This window comes from Asterias amurensis, chromosome 4 (assembly GCF_032118995.1).
Source record: "Asterias amurensis chromosome 4, ASM3211899v1".
NCBI classification, from domain to species: Eukaryota; Metazoa; Echinodermata; class Asteroidea; order Forcipulatida; family Asteriidae; genus Asterias; species Asterias amurensis.
The window spans coordinates 11,404,187-11,417,260 of NC_092651.1; the positions used below are offsets into that span (position 1 = coordinate 11,404,187).

At 37.3% G+C, this 13,074-nt stretch overlaps 2 protein-coding genes across 6 annotated transcripts in view; both read left to right on the forward strand.

Moving 5' to 3' along the window:
* The window catches only part of LOC139936626 (uncharacterized), a 124,581-nt gene that overhangs the window by 55,998 nt on the left and 55,509 nt on the right, over positions 1 to 13,074 (forward strand). The gene's annotated exons all lie outside the window — the stretch shown is intronic.
* The window catches only part of LOC139936624 (E3 ubiquitin-protein ligase MYCBP2-like), a 242,586-nt gene that overhangs the window by 11,667 nt on the left and 217,845 nt on the right, over positions 1 to 13,074 (forward strand). The window contains exons 2-5 of one of the 3 annotated variants that reach the window (XM_071931477.1): positions 185 to 339; positions 2,662 to 2,784; positions 3,221 to 3,328; positions 3,914 to 4,076. The exons of 1 other annotated variant lie outside the window; for it this stretch is intronic. In XM_071931477.1, the coding sequence (XP_071787578.1) occupies positions 2,728 to 2,784; positions 3,221 to 3,328; positions 3,914 to 4,076 (328 nt within the window). In that variant the 5' untranslated portion in view covers positions 185 to 339; positions 2,662 to 2,727. The remainder of the gene's footprint in view (positions 1 to 184; positions 340 to 2,661; positions 2,785 to 3,220; positions 3,329 to 3,913; positions 4,077 to 13,074) is intronic. One more of the 3 variants, XM_071931476.1, reaches the window with a different exon arrangement.

The window sequence follows — 13,074 nt, forward strand, 5'->3', positions numbered from 1 at the left end:
GTATACTCCCCAGGGAGCTGAGATGGTTTAAGAAATGATTTAAAGCCCAGTGACCAGGGGTAATAATGTTGGAAGCGCTTCGAATCGCCCTTCGGGTGTGAAAAGCACTATATAAAAACTGGTTATTAGTATTACTATTGTAGTGGATTGCCTATAACAAAATAAATTTATCTTTGGTCTGCAGATTTGATGAGTTCCATTTTGGCAAGTTCATCAATATGTATCTCAAGCAAGTGTTCTTCTTTGACATCCATCCACCACTTGGCAGGTTATTGAGTGCAGGAGCTGGCTACATGGCTGATACCAATGTCACGTTTCCCTTAGAGAGGATCGGGGATGGTAAGAGAATCATGTTGTTAAGGGTGCTTTTTAATTACCCAAACCAGAAGCATGTTTGAGCTTTGGTCATTGGTTGAGTGTTTTTTCGTGCGTTTGATTGAACCACGGTAACAGTGACAAGGCTGGTCCGACCAAACAGTAACCGACGTAAAATAGCTATAAATATAAATATGAATAGTAAACTTGCAGGTACAACCATGAGTAAAGTCTCTTTTCAATGAGTGGTGGCTCTGAAAAGAGCCGGTTTGGTCTTGGCGTTTCAAACAGTATACTCCTGCTCATCTTTCTCCTGAATACGAGCAGAGTATACTGTTTGAATTATCAAGACCAAACCAGCTCTTTTCAGAGCCACCACTCCTTCAAAAGAGATTTTACTCAGGGCTATTCATATTTATAGTAACTCTTATTCTCCACACCATGCAAAGCTTCAAACACCACATAGTAACCAACTTGTTGGCTCGGTTAGGCTTAGTTTCAAGATGGCCGACTCTAAAAACGTTTTCAAATTATTCAAATTATTCAAATTATTTCTTAAAAAAATGGAATACCCTGAATCATAACAACTTAATAATAATTATAAAATCACAAAGACTAATTTCCATTAGTTGAATAAAAACAACGTTGTATATTTTAAGAACATAAACCTTTAGAGATGTTACTACAAAACAAACTACATGTTCAGCCAAAATGCGTATGTACATGTACATGTATATGTACATGGACATGTGTACATATGTACATGTATGCACTGCAAAATTGCGTATCCAAAGTGGTTTCCTAATTGTTCACTTGTAATATTTATGACACGAGGCTGTACATGTACATGTATCTGAATTAGAGGGCTATAGCCATGGTCATGACTATTTGACACCTTACCTGATGAACTTTTCATTCCTCAAAAGTTTTTCTGTTGAAGGAACGTGTTTCCTTGGATCAGGCGAGTCGGCCTATGAAAAAGCCTTTGAAACCATTTGCATATTGTGAGAAAGATACCTTTAAAAATAGAATATGACCCACACAAACATGCCTCAAAATTGCATGGTTTTCCTTTTACTTGGCATGCTTGGTTATGGTACATGGCATGCCATTTTGTTCAGTCTAATTTCTTACTCCACTAAATGGCGGACCATTTTAGTTCAGGAAGTAAAAGACAGATCACAACCGGCAATGTTGAGGCATACTTGTGTGGATTATTGTAGGTTACTTTAGGTTTACTTTTTTTGAACAAAAAATGGTTACAACATTTTTCATAGACCAACTCACCAGGGCCTAACTTCATAACACTGCCTAAAGACAGTGGACACTTTTGGTAATTGTCAAAGACTAGTCTTCATAGTTGGTGTATCTCAGCATATATGCATAAAATAACAAACTTGTGAAAATTTTAGCTCAAGTTGCGAGATAATAATGAAAGAAAAATAGCCTTGTCACACAAAGTTGTGTGCTTTTCGAGACCAAGTTTTAAATCTGAGGTCTCCAAATCACATTTGTGGTAAATTACTTCTTTCTCAAATACTATGGCACCACTTCAGAGGGAGCCGTTTCTCACAATGTTTTTTTATACCATCAACCTCTCCCCATTACTTGTCACCAAGAAAGGTTTTATGCCAATAATTATTTTGAGTAATTACCAATAGTGTCCACTGTCTTTAACGATAATTTTGTGCGGTACGCACCAGAGGGTTAGCATGCCTCTTCGGTAGCTTACGGCTAGCAGCGCTATGAAATGGTAATCACGCAGTAAGCACAAAATCAGCCACTAAGCAATGCTATGAAATTAGGCCCTGATCTAGTGCAACATGTCACTTTAACAGCCAACTTTCAAATGTGGGCTAAGATGACCCTTTGACTTGTCCCAGAAACTGCCACAAAGGGTAATTGTCAACTTGTCATTGTGAACTTGTTAGGTACTTTGATGTTATCTATCTAAAGAGAACAGTATGTCAAGGAAAAGAAACAGTAGTCTACATACTCTGTGGACATTTTGTTTTAGAAATGGTTATTTAAAAAAAATTGTAACTAAAATGTTGAAGTCAAAGAAATTTTTCCAGTTTCATTGAAACTGTCGAACCGTACTTTTTATTTGGGTGTATTAGCTCGCTGTTATAAAAGTCGCAACGTTTGTTTAAAGCTTTAATGGTTCAAAACAACAGTATTACAGTTTTTCTATTTCTTTCATTGTCTTCGGAATTGAATTGATGCTGTGCAATTGGACAACATTTATTTAACTATTGTTTGAAGTTTTGCATGATGTGGATAAATTTAAAGAAACTATAAATACATGATGAACTTAAGGGTACACCCATGTGCAAATCTTTTTAGTGGGAGTGTTGGCTCTGAACAGAGCCGCTGTACTCTGCTCGTCGTCAAGAGAATGCAGGACTACCGATGGTGATGGAGCTTGTGAGTTGGTTGCTGGCTGGATGTGCAGGTAACCTTATTCCGGTAAGCATAATTTTGCTGGGCTTAGCTATTTTGTTGTGTTTAAACAGCTCTATGAAAATGGTGCTGGTCCAAAGACAACAATTAAAAGTAGTTTTATAAGACATGAAGGTTTGCATGGTGGAATGATAATGAGAAATATTTTTACGGTGACATGTAGATAAATCTCTTTTGACAAATGTGCCTTTTGCACATTTGAGAGTGAAATTTGATAACGACGCATGTATATTCTTTCCCTGATGGTGGGACGAGTATAGAGTCCAACTGTTGAGTCCTCCCATTCCTCTCACAACCACCATCAATCAAAAGAGATTTATTTAGATGGTATCATCGCAAATATGTTTCATAATTTTAAAAATGCATTTAATAATGCATTGATGTTATTATGTATTCAATGCATTCAATGTTAATGTTGGTTGTTTCTCCCTGGTTTCTTCAGGCTTATTACGAAGGTGAAGCTCGCTGCGATCAAGAGGTTGGGATACAGGGTGACTATGACCCAACTGAGTTAGTGTGTGGAGCATGCTCAGATGTATCCAGGGCTCAGGTAGGGGGTTTTACACCAAAGTTTTATTTCTTGTTTTTATGTATTGTTTAACCCGGGGAGACCAGCACTGCTTTTTTAATGGTGCCCAGTGAGACAATGCATTAAGCACAGACCCGAATAAGGGGAAAATTCCCCCCCTCCCCACATACAAATACAAAGACAGCTGTATTGAGCCAAAAGCATGATAAAGAACAAAGGGTCAAAATAACTGTTGAGATAATTGTAGAATTACTGATTACATAGTTAACCGTTTCATGCATTATTTATTTGAGTATTAATTTGATCATATGGACACATTTATTGTTCATTCATTTGTGAATGTCAACCACCCCAAAACAAGGTCACAATAGCATCCTCAAGCGTCCTCTTTCCAAATCAGAAAACTGTGGGCGTACGGTCTCTATTTTTTGTGTTACAACTAGTTTTACGTACGACAAATAGAAGAGTTAATACAACATTTAGGGAATTTCACCTAACAAGATATGAACAATTTTGAATAAAACATTTTGCAAACAATGTTTTGTTTATCAAACCAAATTCCTCCTAACTAATGCTCCATCTTTTTTCCAATTTGTTTGACCCCAGATGTGTCCAAAGCATGGGACAGATTTCCTGGAGTACAAGTGCCGCTACTGCCGTTCAGTTGCTGTGTTCTGCTTTGGTCGAACACATTTCTGCAATGCTTGCCACGATGACTTCCAAAGGATCACCAGCATTCCAAAGCCAGATCTTCCTCACTGCCCGGCTGGTAAGAGTGTACTGGGGTTGGATAGGGAAGGATAAGGGGTGGAACATGAGTGATAGTTGAAGTTTTGGTCACTCCAACCCTTCAACTGAGGATCCATAGAGAATTAAGCCTGGTTCATACTTTCTGTGAATGTAAAGCGTTTTTGAGGTCTCATGGCTGTTTTTGCACCCAATGTTTCACACTAGTTGAACACAATTCATCTGTTGCGATTTATTTGTTGCAGGAAATATGAACCAGGCTTCATACTTGAAGGGTTGGGGTGGATGGTTTGATAGGGTTTGAGTTGGACTGAAGATTGTTGGGAAAATTTCATGGTACATATAATTTTATGCACTGCATGTATCTGAAATCTGATTGCCTTGTGATTTACTGACATGTCAACTCAAAAAAAGTTTGCAGCTGCCAACATGTTCCCACATCTTAAGAGCTCATCTGCCATCCTGCCAGCCTAACAGTGGTGGAATCTCTCAAATGCTAGAAGAAAGTTATTGCAAATCATTTCTGAGAAAATAGAATTAGCTGTTGCAAACTGCTTACCAACTAAAAGGACCTATGGTATAAGTGCAAAAGTTAGTTATTGACCTGACACTTTGAGAAAGACTCTGCTAGGGTCAGAACGTCAGACCATTAACTATGTTTTGAAATCATTTCTTTATCAGATGTGTACCAGCAGTTGTTGCATAGCAAACTTGCAATTTAGGGAGTTTTTATATTAATGGACATTTATACAGCTAGCATCCCTCAGTATTGTATTGCAGTAGTTGAGTATATTTCGTGAAAGACTCTCTTAAATGCTTTCTCTGAAGAGGGTAGGCTTAATACTTTTAGTAAGTTATACGCTGTGCTTTTTGTTAAGAGCTTAGTGGAATTAAAAAAAAGTTGTTTCGGGTACCAAGAAAAAGAGTTTAGCTATTTAGTATAGTGTCCGCACAAAAGAACATTTATAAAAAAAAAACATATAAAAATGATGTTATACAATCGAGCCATGTAAAATCGACTTTTGAGATGGACTATGGCCATGTCCGAAACAATGACTTCTGCTACAGCTACGGCTAGAATGCGCACCTTTGCCTATTCTTCAACACTGTCAGCCACACTGATCTAGCCACAGCAGTAGCCAAAGTCACCGTTTCGGACACAGCTTAAGGCTGGACTTTCAAATTAGGATCTGCATGATGTCACTCGATATTAGTGTGTACAAACTGCTCAAGTAGTTCCATTAGAATTAAAGACATTCCTGCCAGAATTTTACGCCAAACCGATTGCTTTTTTGTTTACATGATGACTACTATGTTTGCTGCATATCAGTCATCAGAACGTTGGAATGATAAATCAGGAATGCGTTAAAATAGGCACTTATACTGTCTGCACAAAGTGCTTGATTTACAGCATTCAGAAAGAGTTAGGTTAGGACTAGTCCTTGGAGATATTAAAAACTTAAGGCTAGTCCTAAGTGAGGACGAGTAACTCAACCTATTCTGGAGATAAAAGAAGTCTTAACTTGTGAAATCCACCCCTGGTCACTTAAGACGGGTACAGGTGTAGATACAGAAGGCCGCAAAACAGTTTGTCGACGAACCTTCAGGGAACCATTCCCAAACCTATTCACATTGGGGAGGTCGACAAATTTTCATATCTGCACAATTCCAAAGAAAAGCAGCCAAATTTACTAAGCATAGAAAATCTTTGCTTCGCAGATAGACAGGTTACTAGCTCCCTAAAATGCCATGTGATTGTATATTGCTTGTGATCGGTTCCCTGCTTACAGTTGCTTAGCAACATTTGTTCCTGCTAAGCACAGTTAACATGTGGATGTGTGTGTTTGTACATTGATGCCCCTTTCTGTTCATCTATTTGGGAGACTATATCTATGTCCTTCTTTATACAACCTGTCAGAACAATGGCCAGTGTGTAAGTTGTACGGTTTAAAATGTGGACGAGTGGTGTGGGAAGTTGAAACAAAAAGCAGGAATTGAGAAAGTGTAAATATCAAATAAACGAACATATAAATGAAGACATTTCAAACAGTGACTTGTTGTATTGTTATTCAGAAAGAGTAGGGTATAGACCTTTATCATGGTGCAGCCATGTTGAAGTTTTCCCCTTGACGTCAATGTAACCAAACCGAGGCTTGGTGAACAAACCAGTCTGGTTCCTATTTGCAAAATTGTTATTATCATTCATAACTGTTATTCGATACAAGAAACATGACCAATATGGAGACAGCATGGTAAAGGTCTATTGTTCTTGGATATACAATTATAAAGCACCACTACATGAAGAACTACATCACACATTCCATCGTCTATAAACAGTTCTGAACAAAATAAACCACTGGAGAAACTGATTGGGTAACTTTGTAACTTTCTAAATGATTTGGGGGTTTGAACAATCATATTTATACACTTCTTGAATTTGCATGATGAGCTCGTTAGCTAAACAAATTTATTTGATACAAATCTTTATACTTGGCATGAAGGACAATGTGGTGCAATCATTTCAGTGACTAATTATTCGTAAAATTTGGCCAATCGCAGTCTGGCTAGACGTTGACCTGTAATTAGCTGGACAGGTTTAGACACTGGCCTTTTAAATTTCTGTTTGTGTGTGGGAAGTAATTGGTAACGTGGTCTATCGACTAATCACAGCTGTGTCCCACCTAATCACAGCTGTGTCTTTTGAAGAAACCCAATGATTTTGAGTAAACTTTTACTCATTGTTTATCATCAATCTGGGGAAGGGGGAGGGGGAAGATACATGAAAAATAACATGGAAGTCTCTTGTCCCTGAAAAAAGTTTGTGTAATTTATCAATTTCTTCAGGGGCTATGGAAATAATTGTGGCCTTGTGTCTGGTTACCAGTTTCTGTTAAGCTATACTTTCTGTGCTTAGCAAGTTTTCGTGCTTACAGGCAAAACAAAGAAAGGCTAGATTTGTGAACAAAAATAGTAGGTGCATACATGTACATTTGCGGGTGATGCATCGCCAAAATTGCCAAGAATTTTGAGACCGTTAATTGTAAATAGCGCCCTCTGTTGATGGACTATTACAACCAGCCTTCGGAGCCTCACAGCAGAGAATACATGTGCTTAGATAAATACGAATACTTAGCAAAAACCATTGGATTATATAATATAGTACCGGTATATTTAGTTGTGACTGTATGCTTAACAGCAATTAGTTCCCTAGAAATTAAAGAAGGCAGAATTTTTTAGTGAGATGCATTAAAAACCACAAAAGTTTCATTCCCAGACAACCGTTGGCGTCTAAGATTTTATTTGTTACAAAGTATTACTACTTGAATATACATTCCTTTAACTGATACAACATTGTTGTACTTTTTTTTAGAAATTATATAAATTGACTTGCTTTATTATGCCCTTATTATTGTGTTGTGATGTGGGCAGCCTATCATAATATTGGTTGTCACCTTATTTATTTGGCATAATCAAAACACCAGCGCGTGCATATTGTACGATTGACACTGGCAATTGAATCGAAATTAAGATTTGTAGGTAAAGAAAAGTAGGTCTACCTTTCTGTTTTAGAGGCTTGTGTGTGTATTACATGTAATAGGCTATCTCAACATGCCCAATCCTATTCAACATCCAAAAAAGCTAACGGACGACATTTTGCACACCTGCACATTCCTTTACATAATTGTTGTTCTAGTATGCAAATCAGGAAAACTTGACATCAAGCCAAAGTTGTTGTCACCCACGTGTGTGTATGAGATGTGACAGCATAAGTGAGCAATGGGCGGGGCTTATTTTCCACTTGCCTTTCTAGGCATTCGATAGGCCGAAATTCGGCATACCAGTGATAACGGAACGGGTTTCCTTTATTTTATGCAAACATGCGGTTTGTCGAATTGCTCACTTTTTGGAAGAGATGCCATTTCTAGAAAAGTGTCAGCTCAAAGAGGGTGTGTGTGCTGCAGCTGTAGTGCTTTAAACGCACGTGGGTTTGTTTTGGAGAAAGCTGAATGTTTATGTGACTCGGACCCGTCTGCCTCCATGTTCGGACTGTTGTTCCACCTTTCCACCACCGGCCTGGGGACATTTTTATTCTCTTTGGAATGAATTTGTGGCTCACATTTGGGCGAACATTCTGTGTTGAGTTTGCAACCGGCTTTGAGAGTTCTACACGAGGTCGGCCAGTGCCCTTGAGAACAAGACAACGAACGTCTGCAACTTGAACTTACAAAACAAACTGTCGACCGACTTCATTGTGGAACTCTTGGCTGTGCGAATTCCACGGAACTTAGCCTGAAGACTGTAGTCAACAGTTAGACTAACTTCACTGGCCTCATATAGGCCAAGAACCGCAGGATGGGGGCCATCTATTTTCTACTCTTTGGAACAGATTTATTGCTCAAATTTGGGCGACAATTCTGTGTTGAGTTTGCAAACCGGCTTTGAGAGTTCTGCAACGTCGTTGTGGAACTCTTGGCTGTGCGAATTCCACGGAGTTTTGCCCGAAGACTGTAGCTGTAGCAATACGACCACTGGCCAGGGGAGCACGGAGACGGACGACATGACCGGGCGGAGACACGAGTCAGCAGTTTCGACAAGACCTCAGTCGTAGTGGGAGCGTTTCAGCAAGGGCAAGTAGTGTTCATTCATGCGAATTTTCTTCCCAAAGATCAAAACTAGAAATAAACATGAACTTCAAATACTTCAGACATGATCTTTTGGAAGAATTTCAGAGAGGACGGTGATAATTCAGTTTGTCTAATGAGCGATTAGTACTTCAATTGAACTGATTTTTCCTTTGTTCACCGAACTCTTCACACTTGGTATATGAACTCTAATCAAGGAAATGTGGACTAAACTTCTTCTATTTTACCAAACTTTTCAAACCTTGGTAGGCCTATAATGAACTTTGTGCCTAACCAAGGAAATGTAAACTGAACTTTTTTTGTTTACTTTTTGATACTAAACTCTTATGAACTCAAAGTGCCTGAAATTATGAATCTAAAAACTCTACTCTGTAACATGTACTGACTATTATCATGTGAAGAGACTTTCTTCAATGAACAAAGTTCAACCCTTGTATGCCGTGTGTCTGCTGTGTTGTCTATGGATTGACTCTGTGTGTGTGTTTTGTCTATGGATATGTGATGTGTGCTTCGCCAGTGTCTACCAGTCTATGGAAGAGATGAACACATCATCAGTTGGGTAAGCTCATTCATTTCAAGATTCAATGGATGGAGGTAAGCGAAGAACTAACAATTTCCTCCCAATATTCTCCTCATTTTTTTCATAAAAAAAACCCAAACATAATATAGGTGCTGGTTGATGTTGGTCAACGTTAACTTACCTTCCTTTGTGATGATGCCACTATGGCATCTAGTTCTAATGGTCTGTCTTGTATTGCATATGGTCGTAGCCAGTGATGCAAACAATAAGTTTTATTTTTGGGCAGAAGTTTTCTTGGGCTGTGAAGGACCAGTGTTTGACATGTTAAGTTTCTTAAATACTGGCATAATAGTAAAAAGCCAAAGAAGTTTTGCATTTTTTTTATTAATTGTGGAAACACGAACTCCCCACATCATTTCTTTTACCACCTTTGGTATATGAAAATTAATTTTAATGACATCAACAAACACTCTCTTAATTAGGTCTTTGTTTGTTAAAGCTAAATGGTTTTCTCTTCAAACATATATATTAAAAATCTTTACTCGTGGACCTTTGGAAAACTTAGCTACATACATGTACCACATCAAGTAGAACGACTAATCAGACTGCTCTGACATAAACAACCTGATTAATTTAGTCTAAAATTAGTCTAAAATAGAAACCATCTTAAGTTTGCAAGGAGTAGCAAGAAGTCACATTTATAAGCAGTAAGGGTGCCCTCTATCGTCAGACAAGTAAATAAATGATTAATAAGTCAGTTCTACCACAAAAATAAACTTCATATATATAAAATCATATATATCAGATATCATGTATCAATATGCCTAAGTTTGTAATGAGTCGTGGGAATTGGAATTAGCATCAAACACCTCCTTTAAAGTCAAAACTGAAAGAAATAATAATGTTCTGCCATGAGCTCTTAAAAATTTGCTTTATATCTTGTAACCAATGCTTTTGCATCTGTTTTTATGTATTTATCATTGATAAATACTTCAAAAAGTTTGTAATGAGTAGGCTTACTGAGAATATATATATATATATATATATATGAGCACTCCCTCTATTGTCAAAATGATGAAAGTTCTGCCATAAGAATGAATTTAAGTTAAGTTATAGGCACTGTATGCCTATCATGTATGCTTGCATGCCTTGTTTAATGTAAAGGATATACATTTATCTTTTGATACATTTTAGTCTAGTAGACACAGTTTGTAAAGAGTAGCAGGAAGTAGCGCTAGGATGACCACGCCCTCTATTGCCAGAGTGACAAATGAATAAATTAGGCCATTTTGTGTCCGTGTTTAGGGTTAACTTGAAAAAGTTTGTAATGAGTTTGTAATGAGTACCTGGAATATCTTGAGCACCCCCTCTATTGTCAGAATGACAAAAGTTCTGCCGTAAGAACAAAGTTCTAGGGCCTATATCATGCATGGTTGCACGCCTGTGCTTTGTGTTAAGGCTAACATTTATCTTAGTGATAAAGAATAGTATTATTACTCCAAATTAGGTCATTGAAATTAAATTAATGGTGTATATCGTGTTTACTTGCGTGTCAAAGTTGGTGCAAAGACTAGCTTTTATCTCTCAAAACACACTTAACAAGAGTACTATTACCCAATTAATTAAGACTAGTTTAATCTAGTAGACACCACCATATTTTGTAATTGGTTCTAGGGTCATGTATGCTTGTGCATCTGTGCTTATGTTAAGGCTAGTGATTATATTTGATAAATACATCAAAGAGAATACTTAAGAATCAGTTCAGGTAAATAGTTGACATAGTTGCTCACGGTCAAAAAATGAATTTTTTTTATACTTTGTGGGTGGAAGGGCCTTGGGGTGCAAGTAAACAAAATTGCATTTTCAATTCTATATATAGCCCGTTGCCATGGTTACAGCTCATTTTGTTTTTTGGCCATTTTAGGCCGATTTTGGGGTCTGAAAAACTGGTTTTTAGCTCATATTTACAACTCCACCCAACCAAAATGCAACATTATTTCAAAAAACCTTTTATATCACTACAAAGTATCATCCTTGGCCTTCCTTGAGATAAAAAATTATTGCTTTAAATAACACCCTTGTGCTATTTTTGCATTATGCATTACAGTATGTTTTTAGAACTTGCAAAATCAACATTTTTACCCTATTTTTGGACCCCAAAATGTCAACTTGCCAGGGGTCTCAGAAAATTTCCCTTTCGGCTGTGATTAGGGCCAACAGTGGTCTTTCCATATCTGGTGTCAAAAACTTGGGCAATTGTATCCTGTTGTGACAGTACTGCCTCAAAACTAGACTTTTTTCCCAACAACATGAAAAATGCCTTTTTAAGGGTCTTTTCACATAATGTCGAAATACGTGTCCACGGTAAAAAGAAAAAGAATATTTTTCATTTTTTTGTAGGTTTAGTGCATTACCAAACATTGATCAGGATCTTATAATTTGCCCCACCCCGGCCCTGGCCCAATCATATTTCTTGACATTGCATAAAATAAAATAACAGTTTTGTGAACAGCGCCTCTTTTTTGAAAGTCACATTTTTTAATTCCCCTTGCACATCAAGAAAGTTTGTACTGTCTTTAATGTTTTATTGGTTCTCGGAATATTTCCCTTTTTGTTTTGATGGGCTATCATTATGGTTTGCACGTCTACTGGGGAGAAACACTTTGGTTTATTGTATCCTGTTGTGACACTTCTGCCTCAAAAATGGTAATTTTTCCAAAAACAGTAAAAATGCATTTTGAAGTTATCCCTTAGTTTGAATTGATAAAAAACAAAAACGAGCATGCTTGTTAAAAGAATATGGCACTGTTTCCATGCTCTTTAAGCCACTGAGTTCTTGTTTTGTCATAACTACTTTACCTAGTTGTACAGGTATGATTCACATTGCAAGAAGAGAAGTAGTGCGATGAGCAATCTTTACTGTTCTTGTCTTTACATGGCCTTATAACAGTCTTCTTGGTCCCCTGCCCGCTACCAAACTAAACATTATCATCCTAATCAGAACAAAGAGGCTCTAAAAGTGAGCAAGTACTGTATCCAAAGTATCTAACCATTTAGCCGCCGTACCGCCCAGCCGCATTAAAGCGATACACTGTAATGCGGTACGAGGAAACCTCGCTAGCTTGTGTTTGTAGAAAAAAAGAACATCAAAAGAAAACTCGATAGTCATTAGTAGGTCTACGCATTTGTTAATATATCTAGTTGTTATAGATCGTTATTAATTCTCCCTTCACAGTTGACTTGTCGAAGCTAATGATGAATATGAAATAATTTAGCTCTTACGAAAAATAAAACGCTCATTTGTAAACAGGAAACTGTTCATTATTTATGATGTTGTCAAAAAATAACGCCTTCGCATTTAATCAGTATAAGCATTGAGCCAGAAAAAAGCCTTGAAAAGCTATTGTGTTCATTTTATCCGTGCACAAAAATATTCGCCATAAAAATTACTGTAGCCGTTTAACGAGAGGCATTTATTGTTCCCATGAGAACTTTTATACAAATATTACCGAAAGGGTAAAAAATTGTGCATACATATTAAGCCATGGCTATCTTTAAAAATTTGAACTATGATTCCAGTAATTTACTGCAAGACTCTTGAGAAATTGGATTTCAGCAAACTCGGGCGGTGCAGGGACTAAAGGGCTAAATGGCCATTCACCTGCTTTGGCCTTCTGTAAGCAGTTCCCCCATCTATGGTGGGGTTCCTTTCAATTGTACTGTTGCAAACAATAAAAGAGTTGGTTTATTTAACGTGATAAACAATTCAATGTTTTTTGTTGGTCGTTCTCAGAGACATATATAATAATTATGAATTAGTAAGATAGTGAATGGAAAAAATATCAAACTAGCCTGAA